Genomic DNA, 26798 nt, shown 5'->3' on the forward strand with positions numbered 1-26798 from the left:
TCAAGAAGAAGAGGAGGAGGAGGAGGAGAAGGAGAAGGAAAGAAGAAGAAGAAGAAGAAGAAGAAGAAGAAGAAGAAGAAGAAGAAGAAGAAGGAGGAGGAGGAGGAGGAGGAGGAGGAGGAGGAGGAGGAAGAAGAGAAGGAGGAGGAAGAGGAGAAGGAGGAGGAGGAGGAGGAGGAGAAGAAGAGCATAAAATACTATATTAATGTGAATCATTGTGATCACCAGGAGTGCCACCCAAATTTTGCACACAGGAAAGAGGCTCAGAGAGGTGAAGAATTTGTTTATATTTATACAGTTAATAAATGATGGAGCCAGGATTTGAACCCAGGTCTTCTGACGCAAAGTCATGTCTATATGAGTCACTAAGAGAGTCTATGAGAGTTACTTTATCTGTTCTTCTTGTGTGCCTTACTCAATAGTACTAATATTTTCATTTAACAGTGTTACCAGCCCAGAAAATCTACACAGTAAGGAATCATTTACACCAATATATTTCTATGTTAAAATGTAGATCCTTCTGAAAGGGTTAAAACTAGCTACTCACTCAATAGTATGAACTAGTGCATTATTTTCTTGTTTATAGCATTTGGATCTGATAGACGCCTTAGAGATCATCTAGTTCAAATTTCCCCTTTTTTATAGATGAGGAAATTGAAGCCCTAAGGATGAATTCATTTGCCCAAAGTCATACTAATACATAGCTGTTCTGTTGTAAGTATCAAATGATATAAGAAAGAGTAAAAAGTGCTCCATAAGCTGAAAAGACATTTTAGAAGTGAAATGTTCTCCTCTTTCTCCTCCTCTCTTCCTCCCCCTTCTCCTCTTCCTTTTCCTCCTCTTTCTCCTCCTCCTCCTTTCCTCCCTCCTCTTCCTTTTCTATCCCCTGATCTCTGTAGCCTTTATGCTTAGAGCACAGATCAGCCATCCTTACTATTTTTACTCTCTCCTTCTTCAGACTGAGTGAGCTTCCTGGGGCAGGAATTAAAATCTCCTTCTTGAGCCATAGGTTAGGATGCTGAGCACAATGACTGTTCAGTAAATGACTATTTGAATGGCTCCCGTCCTTGAAGGTCCATTTCATCCAAGAGGCATTTTCTAAACTCCTGTAACCTTATTGTCTGTATTGCTCATTGGACACTTAACACACATGATAACAGGGTGATTTTCTTTTCATGTCTCCACAACTAAATTGTGAACTCCCTGAATCATAGAATGTTAGTGAGAGAACGACCTTTAGAACAACCCAGAATCGGAAATATAGAATGGCAGGACTACAAGGGACCTTGGGACACAGTGCCAGAACTGAGAGGTATCTGGGAATATAGACTGTTAAAACTGGAAAGATTCTTAAAGATCATCCAATCCATTTTTTTTGTTTGTTTCACGTCTTCTATGTGTGCTGGTAAATGTTTAACAACTGGTTTTCCAAAAGACGCAAAACACTTTATTATTTGAGGGGGGGGCAAGACAATGGGGTTAAGTGACTTGCCCAAGGTCACACTGCAAAGTAATTATTAAGTGTCTAAGTCTGTATCTGAACTCAGTTCCTCCTGATTTTAGGGCTAGCAATACTTAGCCGCCCCAACACAATACACTTTAAAACAAAATTATTAATTCATTTTTCCAACTACAAGCAACAATCATTTTCAACAATCATTTTCTTGCAAGGTTTTGAGTTTCACATTTTTCCCTCCCCCTCCAAACAGAAAGCAATCTTTCTAATAATAAATAAATAAATAAATAAATAAATAAATAAGCTGGCTCCAGCACATCCCTGAATATTAGATCTCAGTTGCCTAATGTGTTATAGGTAGGGATTTGAATTAGATGGTTTTTAAGGTTCTTTCCAACTGTGTTAATCTTTTCTTGATTATTCTATGTATTTGTAAATAAATGACTATGCTCTTGCTTTAAAATTCTAAATTGTAAAGGTCTTCCAAGTCTGACATATTGTGTTCTAAGAGACCTCTTAGTTCTGATGTTCTGTTTTTTAAGAGCCTCCTCACCTCTGACACCCTGTCTTCTAAGGGCTCCTTGCTCTGACATCCTGTGTTCTAAGGGCCCTCCCAGCTCTGACATCCTGTGTTCTAAAAGTTCTTCCAACTTGAATATCCTATGTTTTATATATGAGTGGTAGCATAACATTGAACTTAGAGTTGAGACCTGAATTCAAATCCAAGCTCTGTTACTTACTACCTATTTGATCCAAGACAAGCCACTTAAAATCTATCTGTCTCAGTTTCCTCACCTGCAAAATGGTAATGGCAATATGTGGATTATCTCCTTCACAGAGTTTATTACAAAAACTTTTCAGACATTAAGGAACAATATAAATCTTTCAACTTCATAATTTACACACTGAAATCTCAACAGATTTTTTCTCTTGCAATTTTTTACATTTAAGTCGTTTTATTTTTTCTCAATTACATGTAAACAAAAAATTGTAATGTGCATTTTTTTAAATTTTGAGATCCAAATTTTCTTCCTCCCCTTCTTTCCTCCCCTGTCTTTGAGAAAGCAAGCAATTTGATTTAGATTATATATGTGCAGTCATGCAAAACATTTCCATATTAACCTTGTTCCAAAAGAAAATGCAGATTAAAAAAAAGCAAGAATAATAAAGATTTTAAAAGTATGCTTCAATATGCATTCAGACTTCATTAGTTGTTTCTTTCTTTGGAGGTAGATAGCATGTTTCATCATAAGTCCTTCAGAATGGTATTGGATACTGCTGAGAATAGCTGTCATTCATAATTAATTCTATTGCTGTTATTGTGTATAAGTCCTCTTGCTTCTGTTCATTTCATTTTGCATCCATTTATGTATATATTCCCAGATTTTTCTGAAACCATCCTGCTCCTCATTTATTATAGCACAATAGTATTCTGTCCCAATTATATATCACAATTGATAGGTATACCCTCAATTTCCAATTCCTTGTCACTATAGAAAAAGAGCTACTATAAATATTTTTTAATTTTTTAAAATGTATTTAAGGCAATGGGATTAAGTGACTTGCCCAAAGTCATATAGCTAGGCAATTATTAAGTGTCTGAGGTCAAATTTGATCTCAGGTCCTCCTGACTCCAGGGCCAGTGCTCTATCCACTGTGCCACCAAACTGCCCCTATAACTATTTTTTAAAAATATAAATATTTTTACCATAAAATTTTTTCCTTTTCCTTTTATTTCTTTTGAATACAGATCCAATATTACTGGTATTACTGGGTCAAAGGGTATAGCATAGTTTTTTTTAATGTTTTTATAAATTTTTTTCCTAAATTTTATTTATTTAAAGCAATGAGATTAAATGACTTGCTCAAGGTCACACAACTGGGTAATTATTAAATGTCTGAGGTTGAATTTGAATTTAGGTCTTCCTCACTTCAGGACCACTATGCCACCTAGCAACCCCATACGTCATAGTTTCATCCCTTTGGACAGAGTTCCAAATTGTTTTCCATATAACTCCACCAATAATGCATTAGGATCCTATTTTTCCACATTCCTTTCAAATTTGTCAATTTCCTTTTCTGTCAAATGAGCCAATCTGATAGTGGTGCCTCAAATTTGTCTTAATTTGCATTTCTCTAATCAATAGTGATTTAGAGCATTTTAATAAGATTACTGATAGCTTTGATGTCTTCTTCTGAAGATTGTTCATATCCTTTGGCCATTTATTAATTGGGGAATGACTCATATTTTTATAAATTTGATTTAGTTCTCTATATAGCCTTTGTGATTTTTAAAAGCAGCTTTTCCTTTCCCTCTTTAACATTCCTTCCCATTCCCCTCCAAAATATATTTATAAAAATATAATATATACATGCTTCCATATATAAATATTTCATATATATAAAACACATTTGTGTATATAACATATAAACTTCACCAAGGTCATTCTCAGAATAATTGAGAAAGATCCCAACCTGAGATAAGTCTCTTCCCAAGTTCACTGAAGATATGCTATCCTTAGGCAAATTATGAGAAATTGCCTATTATAGACCTTATCTCCAGATAAGGCCCTCGTCATCTAAGGATACAGATCATTTCAATATAGACCAGGGTGGTGTTGCCTGAAAGACCAGTCATGGATTCAGAAAAACTCTTTAAGACTCTTCACTCATACCTTGGTCACTTAACACCTCAAACCTTCGAGACTGATTTTTTTAAAAAAGTAAACTTCCCTGATAAGTTTTTTTTAGGTTTTTGAAAGACAAATTGGGTTAAGTGGCTTGCCCAAGGCTCACAGCTAGGTAATTATTAAGTGTCTGAGGCTGGATTTGAACTCAGGTACTCCTGATTCTGGGGCTGGTGCTCTATCCACTGCACCACCTCTGATAAGTTTTCAGAGGCAAAATGATTTCTTTATATAAGCAAGAAAAACTCAGCCTCAGATTGCATTACTACTGAAGATTTGCCTCCACCTCTCAAATGGATGCTGATACCTCTATTGCTGTATATATGGCTGACATAGAACCAGAAAACTCTACAGACCTAGAGAAGTGTAGCCTTCACCTGGGAACACCTGGGGTGACCCTTTGAGAAAATAATTGTCAAAGTCTTTAACACAGTGCCTGAAATAGTGAGTAGATAATTAATAAATATTTATTCTTTTCCCTCTTCTAACATTTCCCACTAGATGCCATTTCTCCAGAAACATATCCTTTAGCGTAATGGCTTCTCAGTAAATTGATTCTTTGAATTGTTGTTCTCTTTTGTAAGGTTCAGTTATACTGGAAAGCCTTTGTGGATGACTCTTGGATACTCCATCTCTAATATCCTGTGGACTCATCATCTGTATTGCTCATTTAACTTAGAAAGAAGAATAGAGTAGTTATCTTTGCATGCTGGTGAATCTTTCCCAACTAGATTTCAATCTTTCTGCATCATAGAATATCATATATGGAAGGGCATTTTGAAGGAAATAAGCATTTATAGAATACACTGTATGTTTTACACTGGAGTAAGCATTTTTACAAATGTGTTTTCGTTTGCCACCAACCATGGAAGGAAGATGCTATTATGATATCCATGACACAGATGAGAAAATTAAGGCAAACAGATGTTAGGAGACTTTCTGAGGGTCAAATATGTGTTTGAGAACAGATTTGAACTCAGGTCTTCTTGCTCCAGGTCCAGTGTTCTGTTCGCTGTGCCACTAACCTCCTTTATGTGAGTTAGGTTGGAACATAGAATGGCAAAACCCACCAAAACATATATGATTTGTCCATTGGATTTTACCTTTTAGTGGCATTTGTTACTGGATATTGGAATATCAGTAAGAAAGACTGATCACACCTATAATTAGGAATCAGATCTTTGAACATTTGAATATATCCCATGTTCTAAAAATCCTCTCAGCTCTGATCTTCTGTGTTTTAAGGACTCTCTCCTAGCTCTGACAAATCTCTGTTCTAAAAGTGCAATGCAAATACCTAATATTCTAAAGTTCTTTCTGGCTCTAATTGTATATAATTTCCCCTTTCTGACCTTAGACACATTCTCATCATCCCTCTGGACTTTGGTTTCCTCATCTGTCAAATGAGAGGTCTGGTTTATAAGTTTCCTTCTAAATAGAAATCCCCAAGGTCCCATATGTTAATTCAGTAACAGTTTAAAAAAACATTTCTGAGGAGAATAAGGGGAAAGATGCAGAACTGGGGTGTTTAGGGAGCCCTAAATCTCACTCTGGGAACCCTGGCGTGTATGGCTCCAAGCTAGAATACTGTTTCACTGGGATCATAGGGTCAGGATGGAGTTGTGGGAAGAACACTCGCTTTGGAGCTGAAGGAAACCTGGCTTTGTCACTTACTGCCAGTGTGCCTTCCACTCTGTGGGCATTAGTCTCCCCAGTTTCCCCTGTAGAACCTTCTTCCCAAGACTGTTGATTGAGGATGAAATAGAACCAAACACCATATAAATGTCAGCTCTCCAAGACCAAAAGTCCAGAATGTGACAGTGGAAAGAACACCAGATCTGGTGTCTGAGGAGCTGTGTCCAATCCCTACCTGTCATATTTATTAAATAGGGGCCTGAAAATTAACAGGAATTCTGGCATTTGTGTCCAGAGGCTTAAGAATGCTTCCTCGGTATTAAGACCTACTATCTGTGTGAGACTTAATTTTGCATAAGAGACTTAATTTTCCTGGACCCCGGTTTCCTCGTCTATAATAGTAATAACGAATACCTAAATATCACTTTCAGGTTTTCAAAGCACTTTACAAATATTATTGCATTTGATACCCTAGGAGGTAGGTGCTATTACTATCCTTATTTTTCTTTTTTTTCTTTTTTCTTTTTTGCAAGGCAAATGGGGTTAATTGGCTTGCCCAGGGCCACACAGCTAGGTAATTATTAAATGTCTGAGACCGGATTTGAACCCAGGTACTCCTGACTCCAGGGTCGGTGCTTTATCCACTGCACCACCTAGCTGCCCCCTTATTTTTCAATTAAGGAAATTGAGGCAATCAGATTAAGTGACTTGTCCTGGGTCACATAGTGTTTGAGGCTAGACTTGAACTCAGGTCTTTCTGGGTGCCAAGCTACTGCTGTTTTCACTGCATTCCCCTGGATGACTCTAAAATCCATAAAATCATAAACTAAGTGACACTTCCCTCTTGCCCTTCCCCCCCTCCCCCAGGTTTAAACTCTGAACTTAGGAGCCACCCTAGGAGGACCGGCATGTGGGTCCAGCTCCATCCTAGGCTCCCTAGGCCACAAAGAGAGAAAGAGAGAGAGAGAGAGATGGGCACAAGATGAAGAATTTATTACTCTCCTGGGCAAGTTGTTGACTCAGAGTGAAGAACACAGTGAGGGCTTTGTTGCCCATGGTCAACCTCCTGTCTCCGGAGTGGAAGTGGGAGCCACACTTGGTCCAAATCAGTCCTTCTGACCAAGTGTCTTGAGGGATCCCCGTGTCCTGAGAGGCCCGGGAATGTGTTTGTGAGCAGGCCAGGGCCCAGCCTGATGTTGTGCTGTGTCCAGCCCCAGTCCCCAACTTCCATAGGAAGGAAGGACAAATTGGCTGTGTAGGAAGAGATAGAGACAGAAACAGAGACAAAGAGAGGGAGAGGGAGAGAGAGAGAGAGAGAGAGAGAGAGAGAGAGAGAGAGAGAGAGAGAGAGAGAGAGAGAGAGAGACCTTGGTGGTCTCAGGTGTATTTTGGGCCAGAATTATTGCAGGAAGAAAAGGGGCTCAGGGCCTTGGAGGTGCCCCGTGCTGGTGTGTCCTTGGGACAACTGTGCTGATTGGGGGGGTTGATGGGGAAAGAGCTAGAGGGAGATGAAGGCCTGGCCCAGTCCCTCATCCCATTCTCCATTGCAGGCTGAGGCAGTGCTGGGGTTGAGGGGAGCCTGCCCCTGACAGCATCCCCAGCTGCCCAAGACAGGGGCCCCAGTTGGGCCTGGCCTTCTTTTGGAAGATCCTTACTCACACTTGGTGGCTTTTTCTGTGCTTTGAAGACCATGTTTGCATTGTTAGGAAGTCAGGAAAAAAATTCTCAAACACAAGTAGAAAAAAAATATTTACATACCCTGGGGTTGGAAGTAGTGAGAAGTTAAAGGGGATGCAAAAATGAAGGGGGCTTTATAGTCCTCCTCATTGCTCCCCTTAGAATGGAAGCTTTCAGTGTGGGATGTGGTTGGGGCAGAGCACTGGAGTAGAAGACAGCAAATCCAATCCTAGCTCCTATTCTGTAACTCAATGAGCCCCTGAAAAAGAGTTGATTTTCAAGGGTCCCTTCTATTCTCTGTTCTAAAGTACTTTCCAGTTCCAGCATTCTGTGTTATAAGACCCCTTCCAATTTTGACATTATATGGTCTGAGGCCTCTCAGTTGATATCCTATGTTCTAAGGCACCCCTCTCCTCAACAACATCTGTTCTAAGGACCTTCCCAGTTCTGACATCCTGGGTTCTAAGGGTCCTCCCAGCTGTGATATTATGTATTCTAAGGACCTTCTCAGATGACATTCTATTATCTAAGACCCCTGTCCTCAGCTGACATTCTGTGTTCTAGTGACCCTTTGAGTTCTGACATTCTAATTATTTCCTGTTCTAGGCCTTTCTAATCCTATCACTTCTGGCTCTAAAGACCCCCTCCCATCTTCATTCTATCTTTGTGGTCCTTAATCCAGAAGAAGGTCCAGCTGATATGAGGAATTGTTGGCTAAGGGAAGTTCCTCAACAGAGGCTGGGCATTTGGGCAGGGATTGCTGTCTTCCATGGCCAAAGTTTGACCTAAGTCTGCTCAATGTGTTTGGGGGGAGGAGGACAAGGGGGAGTGGTTGGGCATTGAGGGCCCCATGGGGGCAGTAGGGGCCTGACTGCCAAAGGTCACATTGCCCCCTTCCTCCCTGGCCAATAGGGCAGTGGAGGGTGCTTAGGGATAGGGGAGCCCCTAGGCAGCTGTAGTATTATTTTCATGAAAAAGGATTTGTGATATTGAGAACCCTGTTATCCCATTGAAGCAGCAAAAGGGCTGAAAATGTCCCCAGGACTGGGGTGGAGATTGGGTAGGTGGGGAGAGAGGGAGTCAAGGGGCGAAGGGGCTCCAGACTCTGGAGATTGAAAACGTGCAGACACTTTGGCCCAAGGACTCCCCCATCACTGATGAGGGAGAGTTGGCCATGAGGACAGAGGACCAAGAAGAGCACAACCCCCCCAAACCTGAGGTGGGATCTGTGGTGGTCCTCACTTGTCCCTGGGTGATGAGTGATGAGGGTCTTGGTGCTGGTGAATTTTGAAACAAGACTGGTTTCTCCTGGAGTGCCCCAGTGTTTATGTGTGTGTGTGTGTGGTGGGGGGAGATAGGGGCACTCGTCACAGAACTTAGGTACCCACTGGGGTTCTGGGGTACCATGAACTCAAAGTGGGTGTGTGGGTGAGTGAGTGGTGGAGAGAGGGGGATAGGGAAGGCTTGGAGCCCTGGCACTTCACCACAACTCACCAAGAGATTCACAGCTTCACAACACTCACACATGGACTCATACATGCAAACACTTGAATCCATCATCTTGGGAGCACCTATTGTCCCATGAACTGGAGAAAAGCCTCCAACACAGATCTCCTGTCAGCCACATCCACACATCCTTTCAGAAACATGTTTTAGCAGGCATATAAACATGCTCCTATATATGCACTCTTGTGAAGAACACAGGCAAACAAATGTCCTCAATATAGGACAGGACATGTGGTGCTGCGAACACACAAGCACCCCGTGATGAAGCTGTCCAATAGCTCTAGGTCATCCTTGCCTCAACAGGGCTCCCCACTACAACCCACTAGAGCTTTCTCCCACCGAGGAGGGTAAACTCACCGCCTCCTGAGGTAGCCCACCCTGCTTTGAGAATTCTCACCTTGGTTCATAAATCTCAACTGTTTGCCCATTCCTTCCCTTCACAGAAGGCCCTTATGGATGCCCCAGTCCAAGCCCACTCATTTTAAACAAGGGGAGAGGATAAGTAACTTATCTAAAGCTGGGCCAAGACTAGAAGCTGGCTCCCCTGAGCTGCTCAGGAAAGAGGTCAGAGAAGTAAAAGAAGACTGTAGATTAGGAGGTTATCCAGTCCAACACCCTCATATTTTTTGATGAGTAAACTGAAATTCAGGGAGGGAAATGACTTATCCAAAGTCACATAGGCAGCAACCATGAGGCAGGTTGCTTTTTTCTGCCATCAGTCTACATTTGCTTCTACCTAGCACTCTTGGTCTTGCCTTTTAGGGACAAACAGAACCAATCTAATTCTTCTAAATACTTAAGGACAGTCTCCTGTACCCCTCTGCCCTGAGTCTTCTCCCCTCCAGGCTAATTATTCCCAGTTCCTTTGACCCATTCCTCCTTCTCTATCTTGCCTGTCCATACTTGGCAAACCTCTAGTTTATCAGCATCTATTTTCCCAAAAGTGGGACATCCCAGATAGAGTTTCACCAGTTTAGAATGCCTTTTTACATACGCATACACACACACACACACACGCACACACACACGCTTTCATACACTGATACACACGTACACTCATGTGTAGGGTGGGATGGGGGGGATGGGGAACAGTGTCTTTGGCTGACACCAGGAGTTGAGGCCCAGCTAGGGCCCACCAGCCTTTGAGGATGAGGTCCCAGGACCCTGTGGGAAGCTTGGTGGAGAAGTCTCTGTCTGCCCCCACCCCATCCCACGGGCCCTGGATGGTGAGCAAATACATCAAGGATAGGTAAGGGGCTTTCAGGAGGCTGAGATCCTGAGAGCCAGGTAGTTTCCTAGCCAAGAACTTGCTTGGCTCCCAACCCCAAGCAGAACTACCCTCTGCCCCCATGACCCAGCCCAGGGGGCAAGTCTGATGGTCAGAAGGAAGCATGAGGAGGAAGGGATTAGGGGGATGCGGATGGTGGCCTCCACCTCCCTTCTGTCCTGGGCTGGGTCCTAGGCCTTCTTTCCACGGAGCCAGCTCCAGTTTGCCCATTGACCTCAAGCCCTGGCAGACCCCCTTCCCCTCCTGGATAGGTCTGACTTCGGACTCCCTCTAAGTCCCCACAAGCAAATGGCAGGTCAGAGGGGTCTTCGAGGCCCATTGGGACTGGTCAGTTGGGAGCGCATAGCCTGGATACTGTTAACAATCTTCTTCTGGTGTCCTGTGAGGGTGATGCCCAGGCCACGAACATCCCTGAGAAGGCAAAAGAAGTCCAGTCAAGACCATGGAACCTTTCTCCCAAGGCAAGAGGCTATGAATAGGGAGCCATGAACCCTTTGCCAGGAAAATGAATAGTTTCCAGTAGTAGAAATGGATGGTGCCGAGACAGCCACACTCTCTTGATGGGTTCTAATGATCCATTATGATGATATGATGTCCTGCCACCATCCTCTTCCAGTTTCTGCCCTCCCATGCCCCTTTCCCTTTCCCTATCCCTTCATCCCCAATTCAAAAGATTGGTGAATCTTATCCTTTCTCTGTGTCATGGACCTTACCTTTGGCAGTAAATATGATGAAGTCTATGCACTCCTCAGAATTGTGTTTTTAAATGCATAAAATAATTCATAGAATTATTAAATAAATCAATTATGTTGAAATGATAAAAATATTTAAAATAATTAAACTAAAATAAAAATATTCTTGAAAAATCAAAACAAATCCCAGGTTAATTATCCCTGACCTAGAACTAGGAGGAATCTTAGAAATCACTGTCTCCAACTGTCTTATTTCAGGGATGAGTAAACTAAGACCTATAGAAATTTGTGAAAAGGACCTTGTTCTATGATCTAGTGACCTTGGTCTCCATGCTATTCCTCCCTCAAGGAACCTACACCTCATTTCTCTCCATCATGCATCTTCACTGGCTGCCCCCCCCAGCCTAGATGGTTTCCTTCAAGTCCCAGCTAACACCCCACCTGCCACAGGAAGCCTTTTCCAATCTCCCTTAACTCTAGGGCCTTCCCTCTGAGAATATCTCCCAGTGCATCATGTGAACATTTATATGGATGTTGTAATATGGATATTGTAATTAGATTGGAAGCTCCTCAAGGGCAGGACTGGCTTTTTTTTTTTTTTTTTTTTTTTTTTTTTTTTTTTTTTTTGCCTTTTTTGACATCTCCAGGATTCAACGCAGTCTCGGCACGTGTTGGCTTGACAACATAGCTAGTCTGTTGCAAAGGAGGGCTGGATTTTAACTCAAAATTTCTGACTCTCAGGTTTGGCATTTTTCCCCACCATATCATCCTGCTTCCCTCCATCTCCCTGCCCCTTGGGCTGAGCCCACCCTAGTTTGTACTCACTGAACATTCATGCGCAGGACCATGCCCAGAGAGGAGTAGCCACCTGCTGCAAAATGTTCCCGATATCGACCCATCCTGATAGAATCCAACCAGTCCCCCACAGTGACACCACCGCCGCCACCTCGAAGGTCAAAGCAGCTCCGGGCAAAGGCTGGGGCCAGACATCTGTGGACAGAGGAAAGCCTTGTGAGCAATGGGAGCAGCCACTGCCCACGGCCAGATTGGGCACCTTCTGAGAATCAGTTCTTTGGATGGGGCCCAAAGGTGTAGGTTTCCCCAGTTCTCAACTGGTTCCTTTGCTCATCCCAAAGGTATTCCAGACTGGGGGAGGGGGTCATAGTGATGAGAAGTGAAAGGATCTTAGAGATGCTTAGAGAACCCAACCCCTTCATCTGAGACATGAGGAACCTGAGGACCCACAGAGGAGAACAGTCATTAAGGAACAGAGCTAGGATTCAAACCCAGATCCTCAGACTCCAAATCCAAGGCTCTTCCCAGCACACCACGTGGCCTCAGTGGGACAGGGTTTGTACCTGTTCACGGTGGCAGTGACTCTGAGAGTCTCGGGGTTGCGGATCAGTGAGTCGAGGATGCTGACGATCTGGGGGAAGCGTGGCCTCTGGCTCCGCTCCTTCTGCCAACAGTCCTGCATGAGCTGGTGTAGGGCTGCTGGACAGCCCATGGGGGCAGGGAGGCGGTACCCTTCCTCTACCGAGCTAATGACCTGGGGTGCGGGAGAGGCATCAGAGTGGGGCTTCCTTCTGGCCTCCTTGCCTCCCCTTTCCATTTTCCTCCAGCCCCTTCACAGCCTAAGGGCTTGATTCCCACCAACCTAAAGTTCCACCTGGTCCTCAGCTAGCCTCTCTCCTACTGAACTTCTTCTCTGGTCACTCCCTTGCAAGCTTTCCCAACCAGCTCCTTCCCTTCACAGAAGGGTCTTAGACATTATCTAGTTCAACCCTGCTCATTTTATTTTTAATTTTCAGAGGCGAGTGACTTGTCTAAGGTCACACAACTATTAAGTGTCTGAGGGTTTGAACTCAGATCCTCCCTACTTCATGGCTGGTGTGCCGCTAGCTTCCCCCTTCCTTCTCATTTTAAAAGAGAAACTGAGAGCCAGGAAAAGTAACTTTGCTCTCAGTCCCCGTAGCACATAGCAGAGCTGAGACCCCAACCAGAGTGGGGCAGGTAAGAAGAAAGGATCATAGATCTGGAGCTAAAAGGGCCATCAGAGATCATCTTGTTCAGACTCCACCTTCACAAATGGAGGAAGCCCAAAAGAGGGAAGTGACTTGATCCAGGCAAAATTCATTTTGAGTCATGGGGTTTGAACCCCAGTTCCCGGACTGTAGAGAGGGATCTGGTTGGTGCACCCCAGCTAAAGCGGAGTTGGGAACGAGAGGATTCAGTTGGAATTCTTATGTTATTATTATGCTCTGGGTGATCTTGGACAAGTCATTTGGCTTCTGGGCCTTAGTTTCCTTTCCTTTCCTTTACCGGAAAATGAGGATATTGGACAAAACCCAACATTGGAAATCCCTTCCTGCAAAATCTTGTGAATCTGTGTTGTTTCATGATTCCACCCCCTCCCCCAGCCTTGTCCCCTCCCCAGGTCTTACCCCCCGGCCCCCTGACCTTCCACACTCATCCCCCCCACCCAGGCTGCACACTTACATCACGGTTTGTCATATTCCAGTACGGCCGCTCCCCGTAGGCCAGCACCTCCCACATCACCACCCCAAAACTCCACACGTCGCTGGCAGAGGAGAACTTGCGGAAAGCAATGGCTTCGGGAGCTGTCCAGCGGATGGGGATCTTCCCACCCTGAGACCAGAGAGGCATGAGATGGGCTAGTCAAGAGAGGCTTCCTCACACGGACCAACCCTAAGCTGAGCATCCAAGGAATGCGTGGGAAGTGTGGGGGAGTGGTGGGACTAGCTATGGGGCCAGTAGGGAATGAATGACCCCCCCCCCAAATGACCCAGAGTCAGGGTATGTCTAAGACAGTAGAGATCATCCAGGCCAGAAGAGGAAACTGAGGTACACAGAAAGATAATGACATGTTCAAGGTCATGCAATCAGTAAATGAAAGATTTTTTTCATTCCAAGACCCGGGTCCTTTCCATAACATCATGCAGTCACTAAGGAAGTCAAGGGTAGGGTTGGGAGGGAACCCCAGAGCACCCCTGTATGAGTGGGATGCTGTTATCTCTCGGCTATCCGGGGTTGGGCAGGAAGGAAGACAGAAAGGAGTGAAGGCTGACAATCTGGAGGGTGCTCTAAGCTCAGGGGAGGAGGAGTAAGCCCTGTGTCACTGAGGGACCCTGGTCACTCACTGTGGTGGTGTAGGCAGCATCAGGGTCGTCTTCCAGAACGCGAGAGAGTCCAAAGTCAGACACCTTACACACCAACTGACTGTTGACCAGGACATTGCGGGCAGCTAGATCTCGATGGACATAGCCTAGGTCAGAGAGGTAGCGCATGCCAGCGCCCACCCCTCGTAGCATGCCCACCAGCTGCACGATGGTAAACTGCCCGTCATGGGTCTGTGGGAGAAAGTGAAATCTGGAAGCCTTAGGCTAACTTTAGCCAAGGACTCCCATTGCTTTTATTCCTCTCTCCCTCCCCTCCCTACGTTCCTTCTTCTTTTCCCTCTCTCTCTTTTTTCCTTCCTTCCTTCCTTCCTCCCTTCCTTCCTTCCTTCCCTCCCTTGCTTCCTTCTCTCTCCTTTCTTCCCTTTATTTCCTCCTATCTCACCCTCCATCCCACCTCTTCCTCCCCTTCTTTTCCCCTCCCTCCTTCCTTCCTTCCCTCTTTCTCTTTTTCTTCCCAGCTTCTGCACAAAGCCCCTGAGTATTGCCTATGTGCATACACTTCTCAGCCTTGGTAAGGGGTTACAGACTCCATGGTGCAAGAGGGGATTTCTCCTAATGTGGGTAGACGGGAGTCTGATCAGTCTGCTTCTAAGATTTCTACACCTCCCCCCCTTGGAATTAGAGGATTCAACACTGAGTGCTGGAAGTGAGCTCCAAATAGAAAGAGAAGGGATCACCATCACTGTGACCTCTTGGAATAGGATGGGAACCTGGGAGATGGAGATGATTCTGGAGCTTATACAAGCCCATTCCCGTCTAAAGCAGATGAGGAGGTCAAATACAGACATTTTGAAATCCAGATCTTTTGGACTCCACATCAATGACCTTTCCACCATACTACATTAACTCCTATTGTCCCATTACCAAATCTAAAATTAAGAACTGGAAGTCATGTGAATGATTAGTCTAATTCATTCACTTTACAGATGGGGAAAGTCTCAGAGAGGGGCCATGACTTTCTCAGACTAAGGCTAGGAGAGTTAGGACAAGAAACCAGGTGTCCTAATTCCCAGTCATTACTGCACCCACCATTTTGCTCCTAGGTCTAGCTAGATCAGAGGGCACCTGGGTTTAGGGATATCCCTATCTCCTCTTTACTTTCCCCCAGGTCGCTCATCATGAGAGGAAGGTCAGTGGATGGAGTTAGGGAATGGCGGGGGGGGGGGGGGGGGGGGGTGTTGTTCACATACCCTCAGGAAAGAATCCAGTGAGCCATTTTCCATATATTCAGTCACAATCATTGCCAGGCGCCCTGAACAGGAGGAACAGAGAGGGACAGCTCTCTTGAGGGAGTTCTATCTCCCTATCTTGCTTATTCTAGGCTCCCCCACAATCCACAAATCTCAGAAGAAGGAAAAAGCTCCAGGCAAGAAATATCCAAGGGAAGTCAGATTTAAGGCTCTCTTCTCAGATTTAATGTCCATTAGAGTGGAGGGAAGCTAGAAGGGAATTCAACCCAGCAAAGCCCAGAGAGCCACCACAGAGGCTGAGCAACAATGGGGAAGCTCAGTGAAGAGAGAACTGGGCAGGGGCATAGCTGAACCAAGACACTGACCCTTCTCTTGGCTTTTGAAATTATTTTCCTTTGTGTAGTTAGGAAGGGAAAGGAGTTTTTCTTGGGGCTAGGGAAAATGGGGAGCAGTGGTGGCCACCTGAGGAGGGTAGCAAATTGTCTTCAACCAAAGGACTCACCTCGGGTGACAACACCCTCAAGACGGATGATGTTGGGGTGATCAAACTGTCCCATGATGGATGCCTCACTGAGAAAGTCTCGCCGTTGGCGCTCTGATGACCCTGCCTTCAGAGCCTTGATAGCCACGGGTACTTCTCTCTGCCCTGGCATCCGCAGTCGTCCATAGCATACCTCCCCAGACTCACCTGAGGGATGGCAAGGAGGCAGTGAATTCTTTGTCCAACCCATGGCCTCTGCTGTTTCCCAATCCCTATTAATGTCCCTCACCCCCTATTGTAAAGTTCAATTCACAAAGAAGTGAGGGGTAGAGGAGAGAAAATGTCGATACTGTATTGTTGTTGAGTCATTTTAGTCGTGTCCAGCTCTGCAATTCCGTTTGGGGTTTTCTTGTCAAAGATATTGAAGTATTTTTCCATTTCCCTTTCCAATCCATTTTGCAGATGAGCAAACTAAGGCAAACAGGGTTAAGTGCCTCGCCCAGGGTCACACAGTCAAAAAATATCTGAGGCTGGATTTGAACTCAGGAAGACGAATCTTCCTGACTCCAAGCCCAGTGCTCTCTCCATTGGACCATGTGGGTTGTTAGATAGCATGTGGTGGTGAATTATGGAGATGGGTCTTGGTTTAGAGAGATAAATCTGAGTATGCTAAAGCAATCTAAGAGGGGACAATGAGCAATACATCATCTAGTGTGGGAAGAACAGCGATTAATGGGAAGGCGGCATCCTAGCCTTGGAAAAGAGTTCTAGTGTTAGAGTTGGCAAGACCATACCTTGTGCTGCTAATGAGTTTGCACATGTGTGGGGCTATGGGATGGCAGATCGAAAATGGGAAGGTACATTAGAGCTCATCTACTTTAACCTTCTCATCTCTCAGTGGTGTAAACTGAGGTATAGAAAAGTGAAACTAGCTTGTGCCTGGTCATGCCTCTAGAAAGTATCAGGCTAGATTTGAACCAGGTCCCCTGTCTCTTGAGCAACAACTCTTTCAATGATATAAATAGTGTGTTTGAAACATGATGACTGGAAGATCAGATCCAACCTAACCCTGCTGATCTTTGTTGGATAAAAGGGATATTGTATTTTAGATCTGCCAAGAATCTTAGTCCAACCTCCTAAACTTTTACAAATGAGGAAATACAGGACCATTTTAAGATCTGCTCAAAGTTACATGGGTAGTAAGTGGCAGGGGTAGGAGGCTAGTGTGCCATTTCCAAACAATGCTGATATTGTGTTATCCAAGGGAACCGAGAATGGCTCACCTGAATTGTGGCTACCTTGCCCATTAGAGAAGGGTGTCACCGGCAGCATGTGCATTAACCTTGCTCCTACCTCTTCATGCTCCGCAGTCATACCCCTATCTCCCACAGTTTTGCTACCCTCAGGTTCTCACCAGAACCAATGATCTTCTCAATATGGATCCTTGAGGCCTCAATCTCACGACTGAAGCTACGCCGGGCTCGCCCAGGTTCTTCATAGGTGTGAGGGTCCGAGTAGAACTGAGGTTCAGGAATCTTCCCAGGGGGATGATGCAGGGGAAGAAAGACTGGAGGAGGGGCTAGAGAAAAGGAGCATGGAGATCCTTCTTAGCAGTGTTCTGAGAAAACCCTGCCACTGGAGGACCCCTCCCTGCAATTCTCCTCTGGAGGAAGCCCCCCATATTGAAAGTTTATGGGATTTGGGGAGTGTCTTTGTGGAGTCAGGGAATCTACCAAGGACCAAATATTCTCTAGAGCTGAGCTCAGAGGTCATTTAGTGTAATACATAACTGAATAGGCATTCTCTCAACAACATTCAACATGGAGATCTCTAATCACATGGAGCTCACTTCCTGAAGGCCATTTCAACAACTCCATCATTGTAAATTAATCATTTTCCCCTTATTAGGCCAGGATTTATCTGCCTTTCTGTAGCCCTGGCTCTTTTCTCTGGCCCAAGCCAGAGATTCCTTTCCCCCATGACAGCCCTTCAAATAATAAATGAGCTTTCATGCCTCTCACTCAAGATTTCTTTTATCCAAAGGAAACAAAGCCTCCTGGCAATGCTTGGGGCTTAGCCTATAGACTTTTTTGGGTCTCTAGATATTCCTGAGATTCCTAAGGGGACCCTAGTGTCCTTCTTTAGTATTCGAAGGCTGTTTTCTCTTTCTGTGATCCACAGAACTAATCTATGGTCATGAGCAACTTTGCAATAACTAGTGATTTCCTGACAGCGGCCAAAGGTCACTGAAGAAGTTCTTGGGTTGAAGGGGTGAGTCTTGGTTTTGGAATTCTTTCCTCCCTGGCTCTGATGCCCTCCTCCAGGAGAGTGGGGGGGGGTTGAGAACATAGCCCTCATTCTCTAACTCTTTCCCCTCCCTCCCCCATCCTTCACTGAAAGTCCCTTCCACTTACCCTGTCCATTCTGATAGTGCATCTTCTCCTCGTCAGAGTCCTGGAAGGCCTTGCTGTAGCCACAGTGCCTGGGAGAAAGGGTCTCATTGTTTTTTAGCCAACCTTTCCCTCCTAGTTCCTTTCATATCATTCCCTGCCTTCCAGTAGCTTCCTCATCCCACCAGTACCTTTGTCCTAAATGAAAATCTGAGAGGGTTGCCACAAGAAATGCCATAGCCCCATTCCCACCTGGCATGGGCTGCTACACTTGGACAGGGAACAGCCTTTTGATAGGCTTCCCCGATGCTCTTATCCCACCATCGGCATTCCTCTAAATTTCAGAACTCCCTTCTAGTTTGCTCAGTAGAGTCTTTGAAATCCTTCTCTATTTCTATCTCTCTCTTCTCCTCGTTTCTAGAGATCTTGGATCAAGCAAAAATTCTCTCCTCAGTGTTCTAAATATTGAAGAATATCATTCTTCCATGACTATGATAGGCTCTCTCATTCTCTCCATCAAAAATGGCCTCCATGCTTGTCATGCTTCATTGAAGTATGTGATCCAGGAGGTCTCTGACTTATCCTGACTCTTGCTAAGTATGATGGCATTAAAATAGTCCTGGCCTGGGGGTCAGGAGACTTAGGGAGCCAGCTAGTCCTGGCTTTGCTTCAAAATATCTGCAGAATCTTGAGTTGGTCTCCTCTCATTTTTGGCTCTTATATTCCTTACCTGGAGAATTAAGAAGTCCCTTCCAATTCCAATGTTTCATGTTCTAGCATGATACACTAAGATCCATTTCATTCTGTTAAAAACTCTAGCTTAGTTCTCATATTCTATGTTCTAATATTTCATGCTCTAATATGCTATGTTCTAAGGTTCTTTCCAGTTTCAACATATTATGTCCTAAGATCCATTTCAGCTGACATACTGTTCTATGGTCCATCATGGTTCTGACATTCCATGCTCTAATATGCTTGGTCTAAAATTGCTTCCAGGATTACACCCAAAGGGCAACAAAAATGTGCATCCCCTTTGATCCAGCAATACCACTACTGAGTCTATACCCTGAAGAGATGATGAAAAAGGGTAAAAACATCATTTGTACAAAAATATTCATAGCAGCCCTGTTTGTGGTGGCGAAGAAGTGGAAATCAAGTAAATGTTGGGGAATGGCTTAGCAAACTGTGGTATATGTATGTCATGGAACACTATTGTTCTATTAGAAACCAGGAGGGATGGGAATTCAGGGAAGCCTAGAGGGATCTGCATGAATTGATGCTGAGTGAGATGAGCAGAACCAGAAAAACACTGTACACCCTAACAGCAACATGGGAGTGATATTCAACCTTGATGGACTTGCTCATTCCATCAGTGCAACAATCAGGCACAGTTTGGGGGCTATCTGCAATGGAGAATACCATCTGTATCCAGAGAAAGAACTGTGGAGTTTGAACAAAGACCAAAGACTATTATCTTTAATTTTAAAAAACCGTTCTCTTATTATGTAATTTTGCTATCTCTCATACTTTATTTTTCTTCCTTAAGGATATGATTTCTCTCTCACCACATTCAATTTAGATCAATGTATACCATAGAAATAAAGAAAAGACTAACATACTGTCTTCTATGGTGGTGGTGGGGGAAGGGAAGCGAGATTAGGTGAAAAATTGTAAAACTCAAATAAATACATAAATTTAAAATTCCTTCCAGGTCCAAAACATTTAATGACCTGACATACTGTTCTAACATTCATTTTTGCTGACATTCCTTTTGAAGGTCTCTCAATGCTGACATTTTATATTCTAAGGTTCTTTTCACTTCTGACATTTTAGGTTCAAGTGCCCTTTCAACTATGACTTCTGTGCCACAAAGGAACTCATGGCTCTGACATTCTGTGTTCTAAGGGTCCTCCCAGCTCTGACATTCTGTGTTCTAAGGACCCTCCCAGCTCTGACATCTGTGTTCTAAGGGCTCTCCTAGCTCTGATATTGGGTATTTTGAAATATCACCTACTCTAAAATTCTAGATTCTTAAGTAGTTAGGTGGCCCAGTGGATATAGAGCTGGATCTGGAATCAAAAGACCTGATCAAGTTCAAATCAAGTCTCAGACACCTACTAGATGTATGATCCTGGGTGAGTCACTTAACTTTCTTCTGTAAAATGGAAATAAAAACAGCAACTACCTCTTGGGGTTCTTATGACAATCACATAAGATAATACTTATAAACTGCTTCATACACCTTAAAATTATATGAATACTAGCTATTATTATCACATAATATGAAATTCTATCCCCTTGTTTGTCAATCTTTGCCCCTATATTCAGGGCTGTTTTTTCAGGACAATGAGGGGGGTAGGAAGACAAGCAGAAAGGGATAGGGACAGATGGTAAGAGAGGAAGATGACATAGAGGACGCCCTACAGATACAAAACAAATGTACTGGGAACTTTCATTGACCTGGAAAGTGAAGTCCTCTGGCCCGTGAAGCCCTGATATGTGGGGGAGAAGGTAATAGCTGTGGGGGGAGGGGGGGAAGAAAAGATCAGAGGTCCCACCTACCTCTTCTTGCAGATGAGCAGTAGCAAAAGGATGACCAGACCAGTGATGAGCGTCAAACAGATCCACACAATGGTCCTAGTGTCATAGCGTAGCCCTGCTGTGGGAGACGGGAGACACTATCAGCTTTGGGGAAGGTGGTTAGCCTAGCTGAGGTGGTCAGAGTCAAAGGGGGGAAAGAAAACTTCTCTGCCTGGCCTGGATCTGAATCCAGGGGGCATCTTCCTCTTCCCCTCCCTCTCTGAGAGGAGCAACCCAGAGTGGAACATTTCTAACAAATCAATCAGGAATCAATCAATAAAGCACTGATTAATCTCCTACTGTGTACTGACACTATGCTAAACACTGAGGTTATAATCCCTGCCCCAAAGGAGTTTGCAACCTAATCCTCCTAATATCTTGCTAGTAGCCTCTCTCAACTCCCTCCTCTCATATTATTGTTAACCTTTTTTAAATATAATGATAATGGTCAACATTTAAACTTTACAAAGCACTTTACATATTACCTCATTTAATCCTGAGATGTCAGTGTTTTATTATTCTCATTTTATAGATGAGGAAACTGAGGTAAATCAGGGTTAAGTGAAATTCCCAGGGTCAATAGTAAATAACTGGTGCGTGATCTGAACTCAGATCTTCCTGATTCCAAGTCTAGTGCTGGATCCATTGTGCCACCTACTTCCTTATCTCTGTATTTGAAGAATGTGTGCTAATTGGGAGCAATTGTATTTCACTTTGTCTTTTATTCCTAAAATACAGGCATGCAGCAGGTACTTAATAATTGCTTATTGGATTAATGGGTGAATTTAGTTCCTCACCCAGAGCCCACTGACATGGATAGGAAGTGAGAGTGGCATCAGAGCATAAATTAGTGGACTAGGGGGAGGCCACCTGGGCCAACATGACTTCAGGCAACCCTGGGCTTCAGTTTTCTCAGCAATGACGTGGTTAGATTAAAGAACCCTGACAAGTGTCTTTCCTGTACCTCTCACTGACTCTTCTTAGCCCTGACTTTCTAGAATGAAGTCTTGCTTTTCCATGCAGGGCACATCTCTGCCTTCCAGGGCACATCTCTGCCTTCGTGTCCTCTTAAAATGAGCAGCTTAAGTTGGATGGTCTCTGATGTCCTTTCTTAAACTAATATGCTATGCTTTAGAAATCTATAGTCTAAGGTGCCTCCCAGCTCTAATATTCTATGCCCTGAGAGCCCTCTCAGCTCTGACATTCTGTGGTCTATGGGTCCTCCCAGATCTAATATTCTGTATCCTGAGGTCTCTCTCAGATCTAACATTCTATGGTCTATGGGCCCTACCAGATCTAACATTCTGTTCTATGGGTCCTCCAGGATCTAATCTTCTGTGATCTGTGGGCCCTTCCTGATCTAACATTCTATGTTCTGAGGTCCCTCCCAGATCTAATATTCAATGGTCCTTGGGCCCTCCCAGATCTTACCTTCTAAGGTCTATGAGCCCTCCAGATCTAATCTTCTGAGGTCTGTGGACCCTCTTGGATCTAACTTTTTATGGTCTATGGACCCTCCCAGATCTAATATTCTATTGTCCATGGTCTCTCCCAGCTCTAACATTCTATGTCCTGAGATCCTTCCCAGATCTAACATTTTATATTCTGAAGTCTCTCCCAGCTCTGATATGCTATATTGTCTATGGTCCTTTCAAGCTTTAATATTCTCAATTCTTCCATTCTATGTTCTAAGGTCTTTCACAGTTAGACCTCTTCTTTTGGCATATGCCAAGACTCAAAATCAGGAAGTTATAAGTTCAAATCTGGATTACCATGGGCAAGTCATTTAAATTCTTTTGGCCTCAATTTTCCCATCTTTTAATTTATATAATGGCACCAATTTTATAGGGTTGTTGTATATCAAATATATATATAAAATATGTAGGTAAATATTCTGGAAAGCAATTTCAAATTATGGTCAAAGGGCTATAAAATTGCATGTGCTCTGATCCAGTGGTGTCATCACTATGTCTATATTCTCAAAACAAAATCATATGAAGGGGGGGGAAATGGAAATATTCAGAGCAGATCTTTTTGTGGTGGCAAAGAATTCAAAACTGAGGGGATGCCTATCAATTGGGGAGTGGCTAAACAAATTGTGTATGAATGTAATGGAATATTACTATTCTATAAGAAATGATAAGTAGGAAAATTTCCGAAAAATTTGGAAAGACCTGCATGAACTGATGCTGAGTAAAGTAAGCTGAACCAGGAGAACATGGTACATAGAAATAGCAACATTGTGTGATGATCAGCTATGGCAGACTTATCTCTATTCAGCAATACAGGGATCAAAGACAATTCTAAAAGACTTATGATAGAAAATGCCATCTACATCAGAGAAAGAACCAAAGGATTCTGAATGCAGATCAAAGAAACTATTTTCTTATTTTTTTTCTTTCTCTTCAGAGAGAAATCTCTGATTCTTCTTTTAACACATGACTAACGTGGAAATATGGTAAACACAATTATACATGTGTAATCTATATCAGATTACTCACTGTCACAAGGAGGGAAAGGAAGGTATTAGAAAAATATGGAACTCAAAAGATTACAAAAAGTTGAATGTTGAAAGCTATCTTTGCATGTAATTGAAAAAGTAAAAATAACATTTTAAAAAAAGAAATTATGAGTAGGAAGATTTCAGAAAAACCTGAAAAGATTTGTATGGACTGATTCTGAGTTAAGTGAGTAGAACCAGGAGAACATTGTACACAGCAACACTGGAACAGCAATAGCAACATTGTGTGCTGGTCAATTATGATAGACTTAGCTCTTCTCAACAGTGATCCAAAAGAATTCCAAAATACTTATGATGGAAAATGCTATCCACATCCAAAAAAAAATTATGAAGTCTGAATGTAGAGCAAAGCACACTAATTTCACTTATTTTAATTTTCTTTTTTTCATTGTTTTTCCCTTTTGTTCTGATTCTTCTTATGCACCATGACTAATAAGGAAATATGCATAACATGTTTATGCATGTATAACTTCTATCAGATGATTTGCTATTTTAGGGTAGGAAGGAGAATACAAAAATGAATGTTGAAAACTATCTTTACATATAATTGGAAAAATAATTCAATTAAAAAAGAATATGTAGATAAAAGCACTATGTTATAAGCTAGTATTGTCATTTATATTTTATGTTCTAGGTTTCCTTCTACCTAAAGCAATCTTTGGTCCCTTTTTTCCCAGTTGATATTTTATTTTATTTTTCCAGTTAAATGTTATGAAAAATTTTCAACATTCATCCACGTGCATATGCATATTTTTAAGTTATGTAATTTCCTTCCACTCTCCCTTCCCACCTTCCTCCCCTTAGCTACGAACAGTCTGGTGAATATTGTACATACACATTTGTGTTTAACATGTTTACAGACTAGTCATTTTTGGTATGAGGAATTAGGATTAAGAAAAAAGAAAGAAAATCATGAGATAGGAAAGGAATACATAAGAGAAATTTTTAAAAAGTGTGTGTAATGTTCATTCAGATTCTGTAGGTTTTTCATTTTTGTTTTTTTTTCTTCCTCTGGAAAGGGATGGCATTGTCCATAGTTGGTCTCCTAGGATTGTCCCAGTTCTCTGACCTGCTGAGAGGAGCTGCATCCATCAAGGTTGATCAACTCACAGTATTGTTAATGTGTACAATGTCCTCTGGGTTCTGCTCCTTTCGCTCAGCATCAGTTCCTTTGATTCATTCCATGCTTCTCTAGAGTCTGACTATTTATAGTCAGTATTCACAAACATTCATGTATCATAACTTGTTCAGTCATTCCCCAATTGATGGGCATCCCCTCAGTTTTCAAATATTTGCCACTACAAAAAGAGCTGTGATGAATATTTTGGAACATATGGAACTTTTCCAATTTTTTATGATTTCTTTAGAATATAGAGCTAGAATTGGAATTGCTGGGTCAAAGTGTATGATCAATTTTATTGCTCTTTAGACATAGTTCCATATTGCTCTCCAGAATTGTTGGATCAGTTCACAAGTCTACCAGCAATACATTAATGTCCCAATCTTCCCACAACCTCTCCAACATTGATTGTTTTCCTTTTTTTGTCATCTTAGCCAATTTGAAAGGTATGAGGTGGAACCTCATAGTTGTTTTAATTTGCATTTCTCTAATGAGTAATGATTTGGAACATTTTTTTCTTATGATTATATTAGCTTTAATTTCATTTGAAAACTGCTCAATCCCTTCTAGCTCTGAAATTTTCTCAGTCCCAAGAAACATATGACTTTGTTCAAGATGCTTCTGCCCTTCCATGGCCTCTGCCCTCGATCCTTCCCACCTTAACACTCACTTGGTTTTCCAGTCTCCACTTCCATGGCTGGGCTAAAGCGACCACAGCCCGCTGAAGTGCGGGCTCGCACCTGGAACACATAGTGAGTGCCTGGCTTCAGACCAGAGACAGTTGCCCTGGTGGTTGTGGCCTTGAGGGTGGAGTAACTTTGCATCTCCTTGTCCTGAGTGATTGGAGGGAGAAAGGAGCTTAGAAGGCTGAACTTGCCCAGCTCCCTCCATGCCCAATTCTGCCATCCTTTGTCCCTCTGTTCCAGCTTTATTACCTTTACCTTCTCATAGTATTTAATTTCATATTCCAGGATGATTCCATTGGGCTGTGCTGGTTCTTGCCATAGGAGTGTGACACTGGTTTGCCCAGCTCTCTCCTGGCGGATCGCCACCACTTGGGATGGGGCTGGAAGGACCAAAGCCAAGGGATGTTATAAAGGCATTGTAAATAATTTAACTTTTCCCTCCCTTTGTGGGCTCCTACCTGTGGAAACATCTCCTCCTCACTTCTACCCCACCCCAATTTGTGGTAATCCTAGCTCTGGTGTGTGAACTTGAGTCAATCATTTTTGTCTGGTTTCAATGAAAATCCCACTTTATAATCTGGAAAATCTTTAAAATCCCACTTTATAATCTAAGTCTTCTTACAATTACTCTGTGTTCTAAGGTCCCTCCCAGCTCTGATACTCTATGTTCTAATACCCTTCCCAGCTCCGACATTCTTTTCTAAGGTCCAATTCACTTCAATAATTATACTTTAAGGTCTCCTCTAGATACATTACTATGCTTCAAGTTACTCTTATTTCAATTCTTCTTTCTTCTTCTTGTAAACGAGGATATGCTTGTCTAGGCCAAGTGTCCAAATGCCCAGAGGCTGTCCATCAAAGGACCACATTGTTATTTACTCAGTATCAAACTTTCTCCCCTCACCCATTCTAGTAGCTCTAAACTTCCCAGGAATGGGGCCCCTCTGTTCCTCCTACCTGCCTGGTTCGTGGTAATGTTGACAGAGGCAGCTCGTCGGGGTTCTAGACTGAGGTCAGACACACCATTGACAGCCTCGATCCAGAAGGTATAGTTCATGTGGGCTAGCAGATTGGCTACTGTCAGAGCCGTCTGCACTAGGCTCATCTGCTGGGGCACAAATCGTGTACCACTGCCACAGGAATCACAATGGCCCTGGTCCCAGGAGCAGCGGCGGCAGATGGCGTTGTAAGTGATGTCACTGCGGCCTCCTTTGTCCAGGGGAGGATCCCACTCCAGGGTCACAGAGGTCCCATTCACACTGGAGATCAGGTTCACAGGAGCTGAGGGAGGCCCTAGAAAGTAGAGAGACCAGATCCCAGCTTATAGTTCTGGTTGAGGTTTGATTTATTTGATGGAATGGTTATGGTCATTTGGGTCTGTTTTACTGGGGGCATGTAATGAGAGAACTGAAGATTGGGAGAACCCCAAGTGCAGATAACTACATCTCTTCCATAACATATATCCTAACTTCCTTCTATTCCCTGTTCAAAGAGAGTAGTATTGCCAGTACTTGCATCCTGTGAAATTACAGGCCACTGTAACTTGGTCCTTGGACTAAGTGGCCTGATCCAAATACAAAAGACTTTCTGTTATTTATTTCATATTCCCTCACTAGACTGTAAGCAACACAAGGGTCATGGATTATCCAAACTTTGTACCTCCCTCTCATTACCATTAACAGTACTCTG

General features: G+C 43.2%; 1 protein-coding gene across 2 annotated transcripts in view; it reads right to left on the reverse strand.

The window, feature by feature from the left end:
* Nucleotides 1-10545: 10545 nt before the first annotated feature.
* EPHA8 (EPH receptor A8) overlaps nucleotides 10546-26798 on the reverse strand; it is a 47947-nt gene continuing 31694 nt past the window's right edge. Inside the window, exons 5-17 of one of the 2 annotated variants that reach the window (XM_074191719.1) lie at nucleotides 26067-26402; nucleotides 25365-25489; nucleotides 25094-25256; nucleotides 20765-20858; nucleotides 18227-18294; nucleotides 17227-17391; nucleotides 15834-16019; nucleotides 15332-15393; nucleotides 14103-14312; nucleotides 13441-13590; nucleotides 12300-12490; nucleotides 11767-11931; nucleotides 10546-10660 (exon numbers count right to left, since the gene is read on the reverse strand). In XM_074191719.1, coding sequence (XP_074047820.1) covers nucleotides 10546-10660; nucleotides 11767-11931; nucleotides 12300-12490; nucleotides 13441-13590; nucleotides 14103-14312; nucleotides 15332-15393; nucleotides 15834-16019; nucleotides 17227-17391; nucleotides 18227-18294; nucleotides 20765-20858; nucleotides 25094-25256; nucleotides 25365-25489; nucleotides 26067-26402 — 2030 coding nt within the window. Of the gene's footprint in view, nucleotides 10661-11766; nucleotides 11932-12299; nucleotides 12491-13440; nucleotides 13591-14102; nucleotides 14313-15331; nucleotides 15394-15833; nucleotides 16020-17226; nucleotides 17392-18226; nucleotides 18295-20764; nucleotides 20862-25093; nucleotides 25257-25364; nucleotides 25490-26066; nucleotides 26403-26798 lie in introns of both variants that reach the window. The other variant, XM_074191709.1, reaches the window with a different exon arrangement.

Source organism: Macrotis lagotis, chromosome 1 (genome assembly GCF_037893015.1).
Source record: "Macrotis lagotis isolate mMagLag1 chromosome 1, bilby.v1.9.chrom.fasta, whole genome shotgun sequence".
In the NCBI taxonomy this organism is placed as follows: Eukaryota; Metazoa; Chordata; class Mammalia; order Peramelemorphia; family Peramelidae; genus Macrotis; species Macrotis lagotis.